At 41.1% G+C, this 19,459-nt stretch overlaps 2 protein-coding genes across 7 annotated transcripts in view; one reads left to right on the top strand and one right to left on the bottom strand.

Moving 5' to 3' along the window:
• Positions 1-2,780, top strand: part of Pter (phosphotriesterase related) — a 79,418-nt gene extending 76,638 nt beyond the window's left edge. For 3 of the 6 annotated variants that reach the window (XM_006497401.2, XM_006497402.2, XM_017316438.1), the window contains one exon: positions 183-993. In XM_006497401.2, coding sequence (XP_006497464.1) covers positions 183-393 — 211 coding nt within the window. In that variant the 3' untranslated portion in view covers positions 394-993. Of the gene's footprint in view, positions 1-182 lie in introns of all 6 variants that reach the window. The other 3 variants (NM_001305437.1, NM_008961.3, NM_001305436.1) reach the window with 1 other exon arrangement.
• C1ql3 (C1q-like 3) lies at positions 1,213-10,190 on the bottom strand. Its single transcript, NM_153155.2, has 2 exons — positions 9,586-10,190; positions 1,213-3,770 (listed from the first exon to the last, which is right to left on the bottom strand). Exons 1-2 carry the CDS (start codon positions 10,171-10,173, stop codon positions 3,591-3,593), a joined length of 768 nt encoding a protein of 255 aa, NP_694795.1. The 5' UTR covers positions 10,174-10,190; the 3' UTR covers positions 1,213-3,590.
• Positions 10,191-19,459: the final 9,269 nt, after the last annotated feature.

Consider the following 19,459-nt stretch of genomic DNA (forward strand, 5'->3'; position numbering starts at 1 on the left):
CAGAATGAGGATCTCATTCATATCAGGTTGAAGTAATGCCTCCTTGGTATTCACTTAGAATCCCCTGGTACTTATGCCACGGCGAAAGGCAGAACCTTTACAAGCACAGCATGTACAGGAGTGAAAGGTAACATCTCACATGTGAAACTATTGTTATGTAATGAGTTAATGTTTTTACACAGGGTCCATTTTCTAGTGGATGAGGGCTATGAAGATCGGATTCTCATGGCACATGACATACACACAAAGCATCGGTTGATGAAGTACGGAGGTCACGGCTACTCACACATCCTTACCAACATTGTTCCTAAGATGCTCCTTAGAGGTCTGACTGAGAGGGTGCTTGACAAGATACTCATAGAAAACCCTAAACAATGGCTGACTTTTAAATAGGATGGCTGTTCACGAACCCAGACCTGGAGGATACAATGAGCAGAGAATAGTTGGTGATTTCAAATCTACTGGAGACATTAATCCAGTCTACATAGAACTGGTGAATGGTCACTTCTCTCCTATGAGAAGCTGGATAACTACCACAGGGACATCTCTGGTGGGGGCCACAGGGCTCAAGTGAGTCCCATTGTCTTTCCTTAATAAAATAAATATTGATAAAAGAGCATGTTTCCAAACAGTAGTTTAAAACTATATCCCCTAAGAATCATTTTGGATGTCTTCCCCAACCCTGACTCTGTGATCTGCACTACTTGAGAAAAATGAAAGTGTTTCTAGCTAAGTTGCCCCTTCTGGAGCAACCTAATGTTTCTTGTAATATTGATGATCCTACTAATTATCCTGCTGTTCTTTAATTAATGCTTAATGAATAATATGGCATTTTAAAATCACTTTTGCAACAAGGGAAGTTAAATTTTGAGACATTTTTTCCCAAAGGAGACTGCAATAAAATTACCAATTCACAACAATAAAGAAATTTCGAAGGTTACCTATGTGTTTTCCACTTATTTATGTAAACAAAATATATCATTTTTTTTCTGACTTTGGCTTTCTGGTCTCCATTTTTACTGTTAACTATGTTGTGTTTTTGAAAATCTATCAAAGAACATATAACAATAGTGAATTATAAAAAATGCAATTATAAAAGTAAAAATATATTACATAATATAGTTTAATGAATCATTACAGTTATTATAACAAAGGCCACAATTTAATTAATTCATGTTATAATGCAAAGAAAAAGAGAAATGCTTGCCTTATATATAGTCCTTTTATTTCATGTACCTTTTATTTCTTTTTTTCTCCGGCCTAAACAGAGAAAATAATGCTTACTTATCTAAAGAAAAGGTCAGGTCTATTGGAAATGACAGTCTGTTTGTAAACACTACTCTTTAGAAGAGATCCAGCCATGAAGTTCTTTTCTAATAAAGCCTTTTCAAAATGTTAGTTAAAATGCTTAATTGATGAACACTGTTGTTTATAAGTTAATCCTTTGAATCCTCGTTATGTGATTTGGTACCCAAGACAAATCTTTAATCCCTTGCTTGCAATCCATAAGTATATGCTGTTAAATAGAAGTTAAAAGTGTAGCAATTCATTGGTGAATTACCTTACATATTAGAAGGGCCAAATCGAATTAGTCACTATTCTTGATGAATGATCTAAGTGTTTTTATCATATAAATCACGACAGTTACTCAGACCAAGGCATTTAAATACAGCAAACACCACCTTTAGATGGGAACACCATGCATAACTCTTGGAAAAGTCAAGGTTTGCTAAACTAAAGCTATTTCTGTTGATCATAGCTGATCAAGCTCTCTGTATATTAGAACAGAAAGTACCAAAGTTGAGTGAGCCAAAAGAACAGCCCAGTTCCTTTAAAGGTTAAAATGCAAATGTCCTTCCCCAGTAAACCAAGCAGAGTTTTAAATCTCTGGCTTTGAAATCTACTTGTCAAAGAATGTTTAAAGGCAACTGAAAGGGGAACAGATTTTCCACTGTAAGAGGGGGAATTGTGTGTGAGTAGGACATGTTCGTATGCATTTTGATCTTCCCCTTACACCAAAGAGATGGCTCTTGGCAGTGTGTTGTAACTAGCGAGAATGGGTTCGCACTACACTATCAGCTTCAATCCAACAGAAAGAAAAAAATAATTGGCTGCTCAAATGTGTATGTTTCATTACCATTGTAAGAGAGAGCTACTTGCTTCCTAAAGTCCTGTAATAGTCGTCTGCCAAAGAATGCAGATGAAGTATGGATTGCATGTGGAACACAGTTACCATGGGATCAACTAGGTCTCATGTGTGACATAGGGCACTGGAATCTACTGTGATTTGACTTTCTGAATAACTCTTAAAGAGAAGTCACCTTTATTATTTTGCTACTCTATGTATTGGTATCATCTAAAATATATTTTGATCTAAAATAAGTCGAATAATTTGTGCATGGTTCTGTGTGTATACATATATACTTTTTAAATTCATTTTTGAGCTGTACAGCCACTGTGCTTAGTGGACTGAAGCCATATATATATATAATATTTTCATCTAACATATATGTATATAAATAAGTGTGTGGCAGATATTTATATAAAATATATACACTTTGTTGTCATGTCGGTTCTATGTGAAACTGTTAATTTTGAAATAACCTCAGGCTACAGATTTGTGGTAACTGTTTGAAGGCCTTACTTAGTGTCCCCTTGGTGACGCATGCAGTAGCTCAAGTTAAACTTTTGTGCCTTAGGTTATGAACGATCTTTTGTTCCAAAGAAGGCAAAAGCCTCCATCTGACTTCATACCAAAGAATAAATTTCTCTGACTGTTCAAGAGAGTCTAAATGTATTCTATTGGAGAAATGGACACACAGGTTTTTTTTTCTAAATACCGTACATAATTATACATTTTCACACTTAGAGGGGAATCCTATGATACAATTTCAATCTCTATTTAAAAAAAAAAAGATAGAGACCATCACCAGAAAAGAGAGAGAAAAGAAAATTCACATGAAAAGAAAAAAAATGTGAAAATGATCACAGGCTTGGGAATTCCACAAATCCAGAAAATTCCAGGTTAAGGCTTCAAGTTGAATCATTCCCAGGTCTAGCTCTAAAGATAACCAGAGTACAAGGCAAACAGTATCTTTGGGGACAAGCAGCATTACTTCAATTAGACCTTCTCCTGCAGGGAAAAATGACTCCTCCCTATACTACAAATAGACTCCAAGTAGCTTAATAATAAGCAGGTAAACTCACAAGAACCAAAGCTGACACGTGAATAAAGCAGCAAGATCACAGGACACCAAAGTATCATAGATATTGAAGAAATAACTCAGTGTCTTAGATTTTTCTATAAAAATTTGTGGTCTATATAGGACTTCATTCACATGGACACTAACAATAAGGAGTATTTGCTTTGGCGGTAGTGGATCACACATCTGCTTATCTTGCGTTAAATACTTTTTTTTTACATAATGTGTCTGAGTGATACAGATGTGAGTCAGGTAGCATTTGATCTCCCCACATTTACACAACTGAGATGCCCAGCAATGGGCATCCCCTGGGATCCTTGATTCACTGACGTTAGCCATACGAATCCAGCGTTCAAACTCAGAACAGCAAGCTCAGTCTCTGCATTATCAGTCAGCATAAATAATAAATCCAGAGAATGTGCTGTATTTGTTGTTGTTTCCTCCGTGGGCTTTCCCACCATCTAATTTGATATAGACTTCATCTCCTGGTTCCAGGTGAAGGACCACACTGTTACTGGCATAGTCGTAATTCTGATCAGCATCTTGAGCAATTGCACTAGCACGCACCTATGTGAAACAGACAAGAGTTAGTTTGTAAATAGAGAATCCTTAAGTTGCCCCTTTTACATAATAGCAGACTTGCAGCCATAGCATACAATGTAGCACACTGATGTTGCTGTTGGTCCCATAGGTTTAGAAGGAATTTCCATAACAACTTCAACTATGTTACTGGAAAGAGAAAAGAGAAAAAAAATGTTGCTTTAATAAGGGACATTGCTGCCATCCTTTCTATCCTTGTAAATAAAGCATGCCAATCTAATTTTCTCTTCAATTGCTGCTTTTTCTGATTCCTCGAATCTCCACATCCAGTCACATTTTGAAATGGAAATAGCAGTATTGTTTTGCATTTTAATTTAAATCAAATAACAGCATCCCGACTAACTGTGTACTTCAATGGGTCATCCTAATTATTAGAAATCTCATATCTCGAGTGGTAAAAGACCTAGAGAAAATAAAGAAAGAAAGCTTTCGGTTTGGAAAGCTTTGGAAATCTGACACATGCAAAGCCCCTTTTATCCAGGCTACTTCAGACACAGCGTGACTCACTTAAGCATATTTGTTTGCATCTCCCATATTTTCAAACTTCTTTTTACTTCTTTTGTGTCTTTTTATCATATAATTATATAATGCCTTTAAATCAACGATTTAAGTTCACCAAATCCAAAAAGTTATAGAAGGGATTAAATGTGTGACCTAAGATTGCACAGTTTTCTAGGATTGCTGGAGGTTATTGTTGAATTGCTCTTCCTTTTTATGAGATTGTCAATGTATCTGGCTTTGAGGATGGGAGCAAACTATAATCTGCTTATGTTCTGCCTTTGTTTCATTAGAGGGTTGATCAACATTTGCAAACAGTCAAATTGCATATCATATCATATCATATCATATCATATCATATCATATGGACATTCTGCCACCACCCCTCCTCAAGCTATGCCTCAGCCTCATTTAGACATATTTTGATTCTGCCATGGGAAAATGTTTCAAAAGGCAGGCTTGTGTGTGGTTTATTTCAGTAACATGTCTTCTACTCTGTGGCTTATTTCAGTTCTACTGTAATGATATTTCCCTGAATAGCATAGCAAATGATTTAGTGGCTTTTGTAAACCTGCATGATGTAATAATATATGGCTTGGGGTATAATATGCTAGCTTTTATCACTTGGCAGAAAGAAAGAAATCGGACATAAGTCAAGAATTTCCATATATGTCTTTCAGAATGTAAATGGTGGGTTTTCAAATTAAATTTTCATGGGAAGATATGTTCTCACATTAATGCTGAAATGCCACAAAAGGAGAAGGCTCTTTGACACCCTATGCTTGGAATGTAATTTGAGTAGTATTTTAACATTTTTTTTTCCTTTCTGGGTATCATATAGCAAAAAAACGAGAAGGGCTTAAAGGATTTGGAATTGCTCATCACTATGCTAGCATTAATATAATGAAACCAATATGCTGCGTGATTACACTCAAAGCTTTGATTCAAATGTGTTTGCCACTGGTGAGGTGATCCATTTTAACCAATATGTAACAATGTCCTTGGACTTCATAATATGTTTTTAGGAATTAATCTTTAGTTTGTAGAAGCTGAAGGTTTTCATTTACTCATTTCATCTAGTTACTAATTCTTCGTGAAGGAAATCTACACAATGAGAATATCATCATTCTGGCTTGACTATTAGAACATGTGGATTTTTAAATGGATGTGAAAAAATTAAAATGCAAACTAGCAACTATCTATATTAACAATATTTGCTTTATTATCAAACTAATGTACTTCCCAGCTATTATTATTAATACGAATAGCGTTTATACAGCATTTTTATTATATGCTTTCTGAGTGTTGTCCATCTTCATTGTTTTCTACACGCAAACTTTAGGACCCAGGACTCATTGATTTAGAGATTGGAACCTTTTGAAAATATACAATGTAGGTCTTTGTTCTTTAGACTAAATGAAGTAAGTGTTGCCATTTTGAGTCCAGAAAGCACAACCAGAGAAACCTGCTAATGCATTGGTGTGAATCCACACACTAGAAGGTTATCCTTTGCACTTCTTATTTCCTTTGTTGAATAAAACCAGTGTGGTAGCTTTATCATAGAAAGCAATTTCCTAACATTCGAACCTATGTGACAGTCGAGGACCTTCCCAGTTAAATACCCACCATCTGCCAGTGGCCGTGATGTCAGTAGCCTGTCCACCCATCACACTCTAAGAGTATAATGGGACGTGGAATTTCAAGCTCTGATATCTATCCCACTGACTTCAGCAATTCTTCCTCGAAGCCATCAAACTATTGAGGAAGGTAATGTGTTCGCCTTGAAGGCTATTTTCAGATTCCTAAATGTGCACCGATTTCCACATTTTGTCGGGGGAGTATAATGCATCCTTTTCTGGCCCAATATACCTACTTCTTCCTAAATTCACTTTAGTATCTTTTTTAGAATGTTAACTATATAGTTTCTTGGCTTTATCTTCAGTATGCATTTCTCTGCTTTTAAAGAGAATACTAATTTGATATAGCACATCATCACTCTTTCTGAAAAATAAATATAAAATCCCACAGTATTACTCTTTCCAGTGTTGTTCACATCCATTGTTACCATAACTAATAAATTCTAAGTGAAAGGCTTATCACTAATTATTGTATATGACTCATTTTCTGGCAATTTAGTTTTTATTATGGTGGTTTACTGTAATGACATTATCGTAACTGTGCTCAGAAACTATTCCTTCAGGTTTTTAACTACAAGTATCCAAGCATTAGAAATTTTTCCTGTATTTATGTAAAGTTATTTGAGCTCCATTTTTACCTTTCATATGCACTGTGATGGGCTTTCAACAAATGATATGATGAAGTGTAGCTAATGGTTGCATGGGGGTTATGTACTGCTTTATAGTGAGTGATATGTTTGTAAGAATATTGTAAGCTGTATAGTTTTAGCATTGTCTTATTACTGAGGGATTATCATTGTACAAAATATTTATGGCAACATTTACTAATTGAATTAATCGTTGCTGATGTTCTGGAAATTTGATTTTCATTGTACTCCAGTGGAACCATAAACAAAAGGTTAAGTGGTACATCAGGTTAATTTATTGCCCTTTGATGTTTCCATCTGTGACCCTCCATTCAACACAAAGCATAAATAAAATGGCACTCATATGGTTGTGGTCCAGAGACATTGCTCCCTCCGAGATTGAAACACTGCATTCCTCCCTCATTGTTAATATCTGTGCTTCTCAAAATTCACCTAATCCACAGAACATCACTCTGGCACGGATCTCTGAGTTGATGTTTTATAAAAACAAATTAAGTTATCTCAGAGGGGGAAACTGTGACTAATAAACAAGCATACAGACTATGACTGAAAATCAAGAATAAAGTATTTATTTTAAAATTAATTAAAAAGATTTTTTTTTACACAAGATTTTCCACTTGGCACTGGCTGCAGCCAGACTTTACAAAAGTGTTTTATTCTAAAGACAAAACTCCTTAGCTGTAATATCACAATAACCACTTTCTAAGATGATCCACACTGAACTCGGATGCATGCTGCTGTTTACCACTCTTCATATATTTTTCTGAATTACCTATTACCCACTTTTTTTTTTGAGACAAGCAGCCAATGACGAGCATCAGAGGGGTTTTACCCAGGTGCTTTCCTGATTCCCATAGACCTGAATGTTCAAGTGTTACAGGAAGCAGCTTATGCCCTAATGAAATGGCTTAAAAAGAAAACACATGTACCTTTTAATTTTAGAACTCATATTCTGAGGACTTCTACTCGCTGCTACATGCATAGACTTTACAATCTAACTACCAATGTCTGACTCTGTTGCGCTTCTTCCTAAGGCTTCTTACATTTGCAATCTCCAGCTCTTTTTTAAATTACCATTTCTATATTGTTGACAAAATGAGACCATTTGTACATTTTAATGAGTGACTCTAAAAACATATTTTTAGTATAGTAGTGTTTTACAGACCTAACTTTTGAGTCTGAGAGCTACCTGCTGGGGGCCACTTCATAAGTTATTTGGTCAGCCAGACACAGCACATCTATTTTCGTATAGTGAGTCATGTCCTTTGTAGCCACATTCCTGCAACTACCTAGCCCATTGTCCAGGGAACAATTTTTATTTCTCTTAATACTGCTTTCATGCATAATAACTGTAATGAACAACCCTGCCAGTGCCTCCTGGTGGCCATGTTTTCTTTTTATTTTTTTTTCATTTTTAATTTTTTTTTAAATTTTGTATTATTCCTAGTGTCCTGGGTGTTCTTTGAAGGGATTTGCAGAAAAGAAGATACCTTTTAAAAGTGTATCATAATTAGGACATTCATCTTTTACCTTTGGAAAAAATCTGACACTAAAATGAGTCTTGAGTAAAAGGAAGGAAGGAAGGAAGGAAGGAAGGAAGGAAGGAAGGAAGGAAGGAAAAGAAAGAAAGAAAGAAAGAAAGAAAGAAAGAAAGAAAGAAAGAAAGAAAGAAAGAAAGAAAGAAAGAAAGAAAGAAAGCCCTAAAGGTGCTCAGTAGAAAATTGCGTCTAGATAATATCTGAATTTTCAGGGGACCAAAGACCTAGAGCACGCCGGCCCTTGATAAGTCAAAATTACTGCGTGAAACGAGGTATCTTGAAGGTGATGACAGGGACGCGGGATCTTTCTTCTTGTTGGTCAGTAAGCAAAGTGTAGGGCTCAGGAACTCAGCTAGCACAGTTGGCTACCAGTACGAAGGCCTCACCACCGGGTGCCTGCTACTTGGACTGTGCAGAAGGTCTGATTACACTTTTAGGTAGTTAGAAGTGTATTTTCTCCCTGCGGCTACAAGAACAAAGATGCTTCGGTTTTGCACTGACTTGACTCTAACAAAGGCAAAGTAGTCCTGGCCCGCACTGCAAGCCAGTGTTCCTTGTGGCACCACCTACCAGCTCTGAAGAGCAGGTCCTGATTCAGGCTCATATGAGGCTATTTTGCAGCCAATGCAAAGCCAGGCAAGGCAGCTGTGATCAAGTAGGCTAGGATTAGGAAGGGCCTCTGCCGCGCTGCCCTGGAGATAGTGGGTGGTGAAAGGGCTGAGCTCTGACCCGGCAACTTCCCGGACCACTTTCTTGTTCCTTTTCCTACTCCAAGAGTGGGGGTTCCTGTGTTTGCATGCCAGCTGCTATACTGTTACAGTGTAAATGCAACTTTTTCTGTTCCCAGCAGTTCTTCCTTTGGAAACTAACTGGAGTGTAAAGTGACTATTGAGTTTCACCGCCCAAAGCCTCTCAAAGGCCATGCCATTACATGCGCGCGGCAGAGTGCTGTCTGAGCCCTGGGCAGCCTTGTCTGAGACTCGCTCTTGGGGTCCTTCCATCCTCCCCGGAATGCTGGTCTATCTCCTCTGAATCTGGAGCCCTGACACGCCCATTTCGGGCTTCTGAAACCTTCTACATTCTCAGAAAAAGGCTGGAAGCGACTCTAAACTGCAGATAATGCCACAGACCAGGGATTCCCGGCCTGCTGTAAGACAGTTGCTGCAAGTTCACGAGTTGGCCCCGGGGCCAAGATCCCAGTTTCTCGCCCCTCGAGGGTTATGCTCTCAATTGCACGCGCCGAGCACGGTTCTGGCACCCTAAAACTACCTTGTCTGGGCTGCAAGGCGCTCTCCTCTGCGTATGACCCCCGCCTTTCCAGCATGTCACAGAGTCCCCCTCGCTTTAGCCCGGGGAGCCGGGTTGCCGCACCCTTCCTCCGCGGGCTCCCACCCCCATTTCCGGGGTCTCCTCCCTCTTGTCAGCACCTTCTCCGCCCTCCCCACTGCCTGCCCGCGCTCACCTGGTTGTTTTTGCAGAGATCAGCCCACATGCTGGTGCCGTCCCCTCCGCGCATCAGGACGTGGTAGGTGAAGAAGTAGATACCCGGTATGGAGCAGGTGAACTTGCCCGTGGTGGGATCATAGTGGTTTCCGAGATTGGTTACCACGTCGTCGAACTTGAGCACCTCGTAGCCTTCGTGCTGCCGTTTGAGGCCAGCGTAAAAGGCGATCTTGGGCACCGTGCTATAGGTGGCTGCACTGATAGCCCCGGCCGCGTTCAGGCCGGGCGCCCCAGGCGGGCCGGGCAAGCCTTGGCGACCCGGCTCTCCCTTCTCGCCCGGGGGCCCCACGGGGCCCGGCGGTCCGGGCTCTCCCGGGGGCCCACGCGGGCCTGCCTTCCCCGGCCTACCGGCCTCGCCTTTGGGACCCTGGATGAAAGTGGGCAGGGACTGCATAAGGCCCCGGTCCGGAGTGGCGGCGGTGCTGGGAGCCTTGGTGCCCCCATAGGGGTCGCAGACCATGCGGCAGGTGCCCAGCATCTCGTAGTGAGCCGACGTGCCGGCCGAGCTCACCAGCACCGGGATGAGGATGACCAGCAGAAGCACCATCACCACCCCCAGCGCCCCGGCGGCGATCAGGCGCCTCCTGCTGCCCACGAGCCGGCTCAGCGCGGGCCGATCCTCTTGTCTGCTTTTGGACAAAATTTTGAAGGTTGGGCGGGGACCTCTTCAGAGCCGAAAACAATCCCCCTTCGAACCCCAACTCCCCTGGGCGGGCGCGCGCCGGTCGCTCTTGACCGGCTCCTGCTCCCCCCCGCTGAGGCTGCGGCTAGGGAGGGAGCTGGGGCGCCAAGTGACTTGAACTGAAGTCCCGAGCTGGGGGTGGGGGTTGGGGGGAGGGGTGCTCAGGGCGCCCTCTCGCCTCCTGCCAGCCCCTTCGCACCTGTGGCTGCGGCGGGTGCCGGAGCGGCCACCCGGAGGGCAAAGCCAGCTGCCGCCTGCTGCGCTCGTCCGGAGCAGCTCACACTTTTATGCCGCTGCTGCCCGTGATCGACTTTTCCTTTTTTGCAGACTGCGCCAGTTCTCACCAACTTTCTGTCTGAAGTTGCCCTTTTTTTTTTTTCTGCTTCTTGCTTTTCTTTTGTTGGCTTGGTTCGTCTGTCCTTGTCTCTTTTTTTTTTCTTTCTTTCTTTCTTTCTTTTTCTCCTGCAACTCCAACAGAAACGCACCCCCCAACCCTAGAGGGCTGCGGTTGCTTGGGGTCGGGAGGCCCCTGAGATGCGCGGAGCAATGGCAATTCGCAGGATCCGCGGCTCAGAGAAGCTCAGGGACAGAGGAGATAGGAGCTAGCCAGCAGCATCGAGAGCCTCGCCGCCGAAAAGCTGAACGAGAGAGCTGAACGCAGAATTCTGCCTGGGTACCACCTGCCAGGAGAAGAGGAGGCTGACAAACGCGCGCCGGAGCAATTTATAGGAACCCAAGGCACAGAGGAAGGGGAGCCGCTTTGGCATCTCTCTGCAGCATCTGCTCTGCTCATCCCACTCACACAGAGTTTGGCATTACTCTGACAATGTGGGATTTTTTTTTTTCGGCCTCTCCCCCCTCTCAGCAAGGGATGAACAGTGAAACCCTGAATACTTCCTTGTCTAGCCCAGACGATGGCAGCGCCCTAGCTGGTCATACTAGGGGGAGGGAGACAGCTGCGCAACTGCTCTCAGGACTCAAGGGTCACACCTAAATCTATTTCCCCAGTGCCAACAGCTCTTGTTGGAGGTGGAAGTGAAGGTTGAAAGGAGGGAGGTTTGATGACAACATTTCTCCTCTGGCTCATCCACAATCAGTGCTTCAGGTGTTTTTCAAAATGCCACTTTTAACATAAGGAGGGCTCTCTCCAATTTTCCAGACAGTAGATGTGCGTGCTTTTTTTTTTAACCTTAGCATTTGCTTCCATAGCCTTCTAGATGAAATAAGATGAGAACAGTGACGTGTACTTAAAAACCAAAGGACATTTCTTGATTTAAATGAACTTGCCCACCGCCCAAAAGGAGGAGGGCTGGTTCTTTTCACAAGTGCCAAGGGCTTGAGCATGCATGTGCATTTGACTCAGAGGCTTCCAGTTGCAGAGCCCTTCAGGAGACACCATCATTGGACTTGAAGTTGCATTTGCTTAAAAATGCAGCGTGCAGGAGAAGTCATCCCTTGTCCAAAGGCCTTTGAAGGTCTTACAATAAAGCAAGTGGTATTTGCGAAAGTGCTGGTTTTCATGAGACAGAGTTCTTTCTGTAGGTACCATAGCAGATTTCCCAGATATGCATTAGGGGAGGGAAAATAGGGAAATTATGACAAAGAACAGCCACCACCCCTAACAGTGGAAGAGCTGGAAGAAGAAACCACTTGAATTTAGAATACTAATAGAGGGGCCCCAGAGTGAGTATTAGGGGAGTTACCCCACTGGCAAATACATTTGACATATAAGAAGGGTTTAAATAAGTAAGTAGAATTGGTTTCCTAAATCACACTTTTGCATTCAGGAGCAATAGATGTCAATCAAACGTGGATGACATTTACTTGTCAATACGGAACGATGGCTGGGAAGACAGTTACTTATTACAACGGGGTGAGAATCTGAAATAAGGAGCAGGAACAAATAATAATATAACAAGCAAGTAGTACATGCTAGGTAACTATCAGCAGACTCTGGTCTTGCCTGTAGGCTCCACAGCAAGGTATCTCCTTCAAGATTCCACAGCCCCTCTGCACTGTGCCCCATCCCAACAGTTAAGTTCCTTCTCTGATTCAAAGCAAAGTCAAGTGGGCAGACATAGAAACCTTCATTGGCTTCCTGGAGAGGAATGTCAGCAACTGAGAGAGAGTCAACACTAAGGAAGTGGGGCTCTAGCCACTGGTAATGAGGAATGACCCCTCCGTCCCTCAAAACCTTAGCTTTTGTTTTAGGATACATTTGACACATATATTCTGTACAGTTTTGCTCATGTGAACTACCTGGTTTCTGTATTTTTCCCCCCACTGGCTAGCATGGAGAACAAACATTCCAGATCATAATATCAACACCTACCTTTCTAACACCTTCTGAGTTATTTCTCAGAGAACTTTCTCTGAGGTGAGAAAATGGTAAGCTTGTGATGTCCATAATGGAAGGAAATATACTAATGCAACAGAACCTTCTATCCTGTTCCTGGATATCTCAGTCCACGGAGCCTTTTCATTACTAAGAAGAGTTTGGTAGAAGGGGGTGAAAAGGTTTTTGTTTAATAGCAATAAATAAATGCTCATCAAAAGCCCAGAACACAAAGAGTTTTCCTATGAAAGATGCGTATTTTATGAGTGAACCCATCAATGCAAATGTGAAATATTAGAGTCAAGACAACCCTGAGAAATTAGTTTTCACCTTGCTCATACAGGCAGGAAGAACCAGAGCTGTGCAGAGAATCAGGGCCATTGGTGACCCTGCTGGGATAAGCTCTACAAAATATTAATGCACCAAGCCCCACCTGAGAGGAGTAATAAGATGGGGGCTTTCCTCCACTAACCTCTTCTTAGGACAATGCAAAATTTGACATTTCAGGCAAGGGCCCTGACATCCTGGAAGACTGCTAGGGTTTGTCTAGTGCTGCTTGTTCAGAGTGACAGGATCCTCTCCAGAGTCCCAAGGCTGACCCCATACTCTGTGCTTTTCATGAAGTAAGTTGGAATTGTTGCCCTCCTTCCTCTTTTCTAGAAACACCCCACCATGAACTTGGAAGGGGAAGCAGCCTTTGTGTCTGTAAGGTTCTCAGGGATGACTTGGTAGTAAACGAACGTATGGCTGCTTGCTGTCATTTTCTACTGCTCCAGTTTGCAGACGCTTCTCTGGAGAGTTACTCATGCTTCATCCTTTCTTCTGACAGTTTGAATAAACCGTCTGATGTGGCTTATTACTCATCTTCTTTATGTATATAATAATAGAATATGTGTCAATTAAAAAATATTTAGTTTTCTTTAGTGCTCATGAGAAAAGCAATTTTTCTCTCACAACTGATATTGGTCTTGAAAATGACAATGGAGTCTCTTTTGGACAGCATCCTTCTGCTGTTTCTGAAGAAAAGAAACAAAACAACAAAAACAAAAACATGCCTGGCATTCCTATTACTGTATCTGAGCCTTTGGGATGCTTCAACTCAAAGAGCCCAGTCCAGAAACCCATGATTTTGGTGGGGTAGTGATCTGTGATTTTCATCTTTCCACATTCTTTGTGCCACTTTCGAAGAGCTGAGCAGATCCTACCCACACAGACACGCAAGGCCATCAATTAATCTTTATTGAACACTCACTGGCAGCAAAGCCCTAGCCTGGGTTCTTACAAGCAAACAAATATTTAGTCATGAGAATGACTTCCAAATCTAGAAATACTTACCCATAAATATCATTTCTTTAATAAGAAAAAATAGCATGTTAATAGGTGCTAGAAAAGCAGGCATAAGAAATAGTGGGTTTTTTTTTTTTTCGTTTAATTGGAACTAGACCAGCTATTTACCTTTAACGTTGAGTCTCCAAATTGTGTTTGACAACATATGCTCTTTTTTACTGAAAACTATTAAGTTTCTACCTTCAAAGGGTCTGTTTGAAAATATGTAAAGAAACAGTAAATCCTTATGGTTTGAAAACTAGTTGGGTCTTAATTTGGACCCTAGACATCTTCATTATGTAGCTGTGAGTGGCTCTGAGTTTCAACTTCCTGTTCCATAAAACGAGAATAACACTAATATCTAAATCACAGAGTTATGGATATTAGAGAATTAATACAGATAATCAAAATGGTACCCAATTTGTGAGAGCTAAACAAATACCAATTTGCATACTTCTGTATTATAGGGAATCTGAGCAGTACATGCATCCATACATTGGATAAGTGGGATACAAGTGCAACTTAAGAGAAATGGCATACGATGGGCAATAGTGTTAAGGACTTAGTTAACCAGAAAGAACATCTAGGTTCTCCAGTAGAGTCATCATGAGCCATCTTCCTTCATCTAAGACAAAGCAAGACAAAACTCAAAGCGAGGGTGGCTTCTCTAAGGAAAAAAAAAAAAGTTTCACATCAAGGCTATTTAAACTCATTGATTTCAGATGGAGGATTAAAGAGGTAGCCCTTTTATCCTATAGGAAGACCCATGGTGAAGCCAACAAGTCAAGATCCTACTTTATTGAGGTAATTACTTGGGAATTACGCCTGTTTATGATCATTCTCAAACATGCCAACTAGGGCTGCTTGCACAACAGCCAGAAGTTCAATTACTTTGAAGGGCTTTTAAATCAGTACCATATCATCAGGTTGAGAATTTTTAATACACAGGAAAATGAGTTGGGAAAGTAGTTTGACAGAGCAGTTGTGACCAAATTAGTGAATAGGTGGCTGGAAGTAGCAACTGACTCATTGCAGAAGACGTACCTATAACACCAGTGTTCAGACTGGTCTCAGATCCTAACTGTATCAATAAGAGGATATAACCTCCAGCGTGAATGTGCTGTTTTATGCTTGTCATAAATATAGTGCTTGATCCCTATTAGCCTGCTGATGTAGAATGAAGGGAAAGTTACCAAGGATGAGCTATGAATCATTCTTGTGTGATTTCTGATCTTCAGTGTCAACTTGGCTAGATTTAGAATCACCCAGGATATGATAAGGCACATATCTGGGTGTATCTGTGTCTTCAGAAAGAATTAGCTGAGTGAGAAGACCAGCGTTGGATGTAGGTGGCATCATCCCATGAGTTAGAAGCCCAGAAAAAAAAAAAAAAAAAAAAAGCTGGCAAAGCAATTCCCTGTCCTCTGCCTCCTAGCTCAACAGGATGTGAACAGCTTCTAGCACACATTTCCACTGCTATGAACAGAGCTGTTCTGCTATGCTTTCCCCATTATTCTGGGATGAAATCAAGAGCCAAAGCAAATGACTCTTCCTTTTAGGTTATTCTCTGGTAGCTTGATGTCAGCAATTCAAAAGAAACCATTACCCCCTCGTCAGCCATGGTCACGTGAATACAGTCATCCAAAGACAATGGGTCAGCTCAAGAAAGTAAAATTAGCTGAGTAGCAAAGCAGAGAAGATACTACAGGGACAACTTGCACTGCCACAGACCCGTCTAGTGGGAAGGTAATGATGGAAATTGTAATGGCTTTACCGTTTTGTTTAGTAATCCAGGCATGTCATTCATTTTGAAAGAAAAGGTCAGAGAAGGCTTTCCATAGAGCTACATCATGATATCAGCACCTGATATTCTAGAAACTGATCATAAGAATGTTCAACCCAGAGAAGGTATGAACACCAATGGTGGATGTAATTGGTTTTACAGCTACATGACTGTAATCTTACAATTCATGAGACAATACATGTGTAACCTCAGAACAATGCATGTAAACAACATAGTCTGTGAACATACACCATGCTTTGGAGTACTCACATGTCAAATAGACATAACAACTTTTCCTAATGTAGAGACAGTTCTCAGCTATACACAAGTGGTCTACTTTTAAACCTTAATCCTAAAACATAAACTGTCAAGGTGTATTAGATTTGTAATAAGATGCAGAGTGAACCGGGGACAGAAGTGACCCATTGTAAGTAACTTGGCTTTCAAGAGAAGTAGCGATAACTTTACTGTGCTGCTTTCCATTGAAAGTAGTCAAACAGCTTATTATTTAATTAGTTAATTAATGAATAACTTTATTTTGGACTCTGGATTATGTGAAAAGTCTGTAAAAATTATAATTAAATCACAACCTTGTGGGGGTTTTGTTTATTTTTTTTGTTTTTTTATTTTTATTTTGTTGTTGTTGTGGTGGTGGTAGTGGTGGGGTTTTTTTTGTTTTTGTTTTTGTTGTTTTGTTTTTTTGTGTGTTTGTGGTTTTTTTCTTTTAGCTACAGTCAAATGAAAATCCTTCCATTTGTCGGCATTCACACACAGAAGAGATTGGCTTTCAATCACACCCTTCTAACATGTCTGTAACTTGGGTTTCTCATATGGGCCTTATCTGATATGCAAATGGCCCCAGGAGTTTCTGTCTGATTTTACATATGTATCTCTGTGTGTTGTATATGTATTTATGTGTACATTTTTGCAGGTATGTGGGCACATGCATGTACAGGTTCACACGTGTATATGTCTGTGCATGCCAGAGATTGACATGCCTTTCTTTATTGCTTACATATTGAGTCAAAGTTTCTGACTTAACTCAGAGTTGCTATTTTTGGCTAATCCAGCAAGTCAGCTAGTTTAGGGGATTCCTTGTCTCTGCTACCTTTGTGCTGGGATTACAGGTGGGCCAATGCCCATTCATCTTTTTGTGTGAGTTTGGGACATCTGAACCAAGGTTCCTAGTATTGCATAATAAGCACTTAGTGCAATGAGCCATCTCCTAAGCCCTATTTTTGCCTTTTCTACCTGTCTATGTTTGCACCATTCCTATGAAACAGCAACTTCCCAAAGGAAGAGGCACAGGTTTGTGCTCTTAATAGATGTTTTTGTGAAAAACTGTTAAGATCGTCTATTAAATTAGGGATTGCTTAAACATATCCATTACACAGTAGTCTCCATTATGTATGTAGTATGTCTCCCATTATATATTATCTAATCTTGCAAATCAATAGGTAAATATTTACACATTAGTATATATATATGTATATATACATATATGATATTTATATCTAACCTTAATTATTTGTTTTTATAGATGGACAGAAGGTCCAAATGACTTGTAAAGCAAGCCAAATACTGAATATGATGGTGTCTCTTGTTTGATATCCCCTAATTTTGGCTTGTCAAATGAGCCTGTGTGCTGTGGTAACAACGCAGACCTCTGACTACCCCTTCTCATCCATTGTTCCAGGGCCAAGTCTGGTGTCCACATACCTCTTGGTTTAAAGTCCTAGAATAGGACAAAAGGAACCAACTAAAAGGAATTTTACAAAAAGTATATTTCTCGGGAAAAAAAATAAGTTGAGTCTGGACTACATGTCAGCTTTTCCTTCTGAAATTACAACTGGCTCACAGACTGTAATCTAATGTTTTATCCGGTGTTAGACTTTACGGGTGAGAATAAGTTCTCTGGATAAATCAGTTCTATTATCGTCTCATTAAAACATTCCATTCGATTCAATTCAATTTAGTATAAAACACGTGAAAAGGGAATGAAACACAGTCCTGTTGCCCTCTGCTCCTCTCATCCCTTTCAGCAATCCTTCAACGCCTATCACCACTGCACAGAAATAAGGACTTCCCATTGTCCTGGAGGTCAGAGGCTCTAATTCCCTAAGCTCTGATGACTGGTGCAAAGCTTCTTTAAATTCCCAGGCTTGATTTGCATAACTGGCCCTATCTTGCACGTCATTGGCCAATTATCACTTAATCATTCCTGAAATGGCCTTGCAGTTTCCTTTCAATGCCTTCCTCTCCTTTCTTCTCTTCTTCACACCTGTTCCATCTCTAGTTGCCCGAGCCCCTTCCCTCACTAGGCCCTTCTCCCTCTGGATTTCTCAAGCATGCTATTGCTCCTCTTACAACACCCAGATCTCTGTGCTTAGTTCTAACCCCCCATCTTTCCCCTGTAATCTCAAGACCTGCAAGATCTTTTTAATCTCTGGCATACTGCTTTGTTTCGTCCATTTGGGGTTGGCCTAAAAGAATGCTACCTGCTAGGTAATATATGTAGAAAGGAAATTTATTTAATCATAGTTCTAAACACTCAGAAATCTAAGGCATAATGCTGCCATCTGTTCAGTATCTAGTGAGGGTCTTCCTGTAGCAGCATCCCATGTTAGAAGACAGCTGAGAAAAGGGAAGGGAGCCAAGTGCAGACTTCTAGGGAGGGGGAGGAAGAGAGGAAGAGAGGAGAATGGAAGGAAGTGAGTTAAACAGTTGGCAGATGTATTCCCATATCATGCCTACAAATATCTGAACCTGTAAATCATTGCAGGCAGGGATGTATTACTACTAGCATTTTGTTAAAAAGAAAAAAAAATCTTTGAGGAAATAAGAAGCTTACTAGTCATGCCAAAATATCCAATTTTTAAAACAGAAAGCAAGAACTGGGAAGATGGCTCAGTGGATAAGCAGTTGCTATCCAAGCATAAGAAACAACTCGACTTTGAATCCAAGCACCAACGGGAAAGGCTGGCTGGTGGACAGGAAGATCCCTGGAGCTGCTGTTACCATGATTGTGAGCAACCCTGTGCTGGTGCTGGGAATAGAATCCAGGTCCTCTGGAAGAGCCAGAAAAGTGCCTAACTTCTGAGCCCCATGAGGGTTAGTTTTAATAGTCAACTTGATATGGTCTAGAATCGGCTAGGAAGAGAATCTCATTGGGGAGTGTCTGGATTGTGTTAGCCTGTGGGCACACCTGTGAGAGATTTTCTTAATCAGCTTAAATTACAGTGAGAAAACTCACTCTGAATGTGGGTGACACAGTTTCAGAGGCTGGATGGGAAGGGAGAGGCAGCTAAGCCCTGGCATGTAGTCATTCGCCACCGCCCCCGTCCTCTGACCTTGGCTGCAGATAGGACTGTTTCAGTTCCAGTCTCCTCGTTTCGCCTGGTAAGATGGACTGCAACCTGGAACAAATCCCTTTAACCTGGGTAATTTATCATGGTAACGGGAAAGGGAACGAATACACAAGGAGAGCAAGAGAGGACATTTGATATCAACCTCAGACCTGCCTAGGCTTGCACACATACCATCAAGAATATGTATATACCCCTCCTTCCCTCCCTCCCCCTCCCTCTCCTATCCTCTCCCCCATGCCACATTTCTCCCCCCCCCCCCAAATCATTTCATTCATTATTTGGTACTGATACTTGCAAACCCACAACTACTCAGTTACCTAAAGTCTCCCTAACAAGTGT

This window comes from Mus musculus, chromosome 2 (genome assembly GCF_000001635.26).
Source record: "Mus musculus strain C57BL/6J chromosome 2, GRCm38.p6 C57BL/6J".
Classification (NCBI taxonomy): Eukaryota; Metazoa; Chordata; class Mammalia; order Rodentia; family Muridae; genus Mus; species Mus musculus.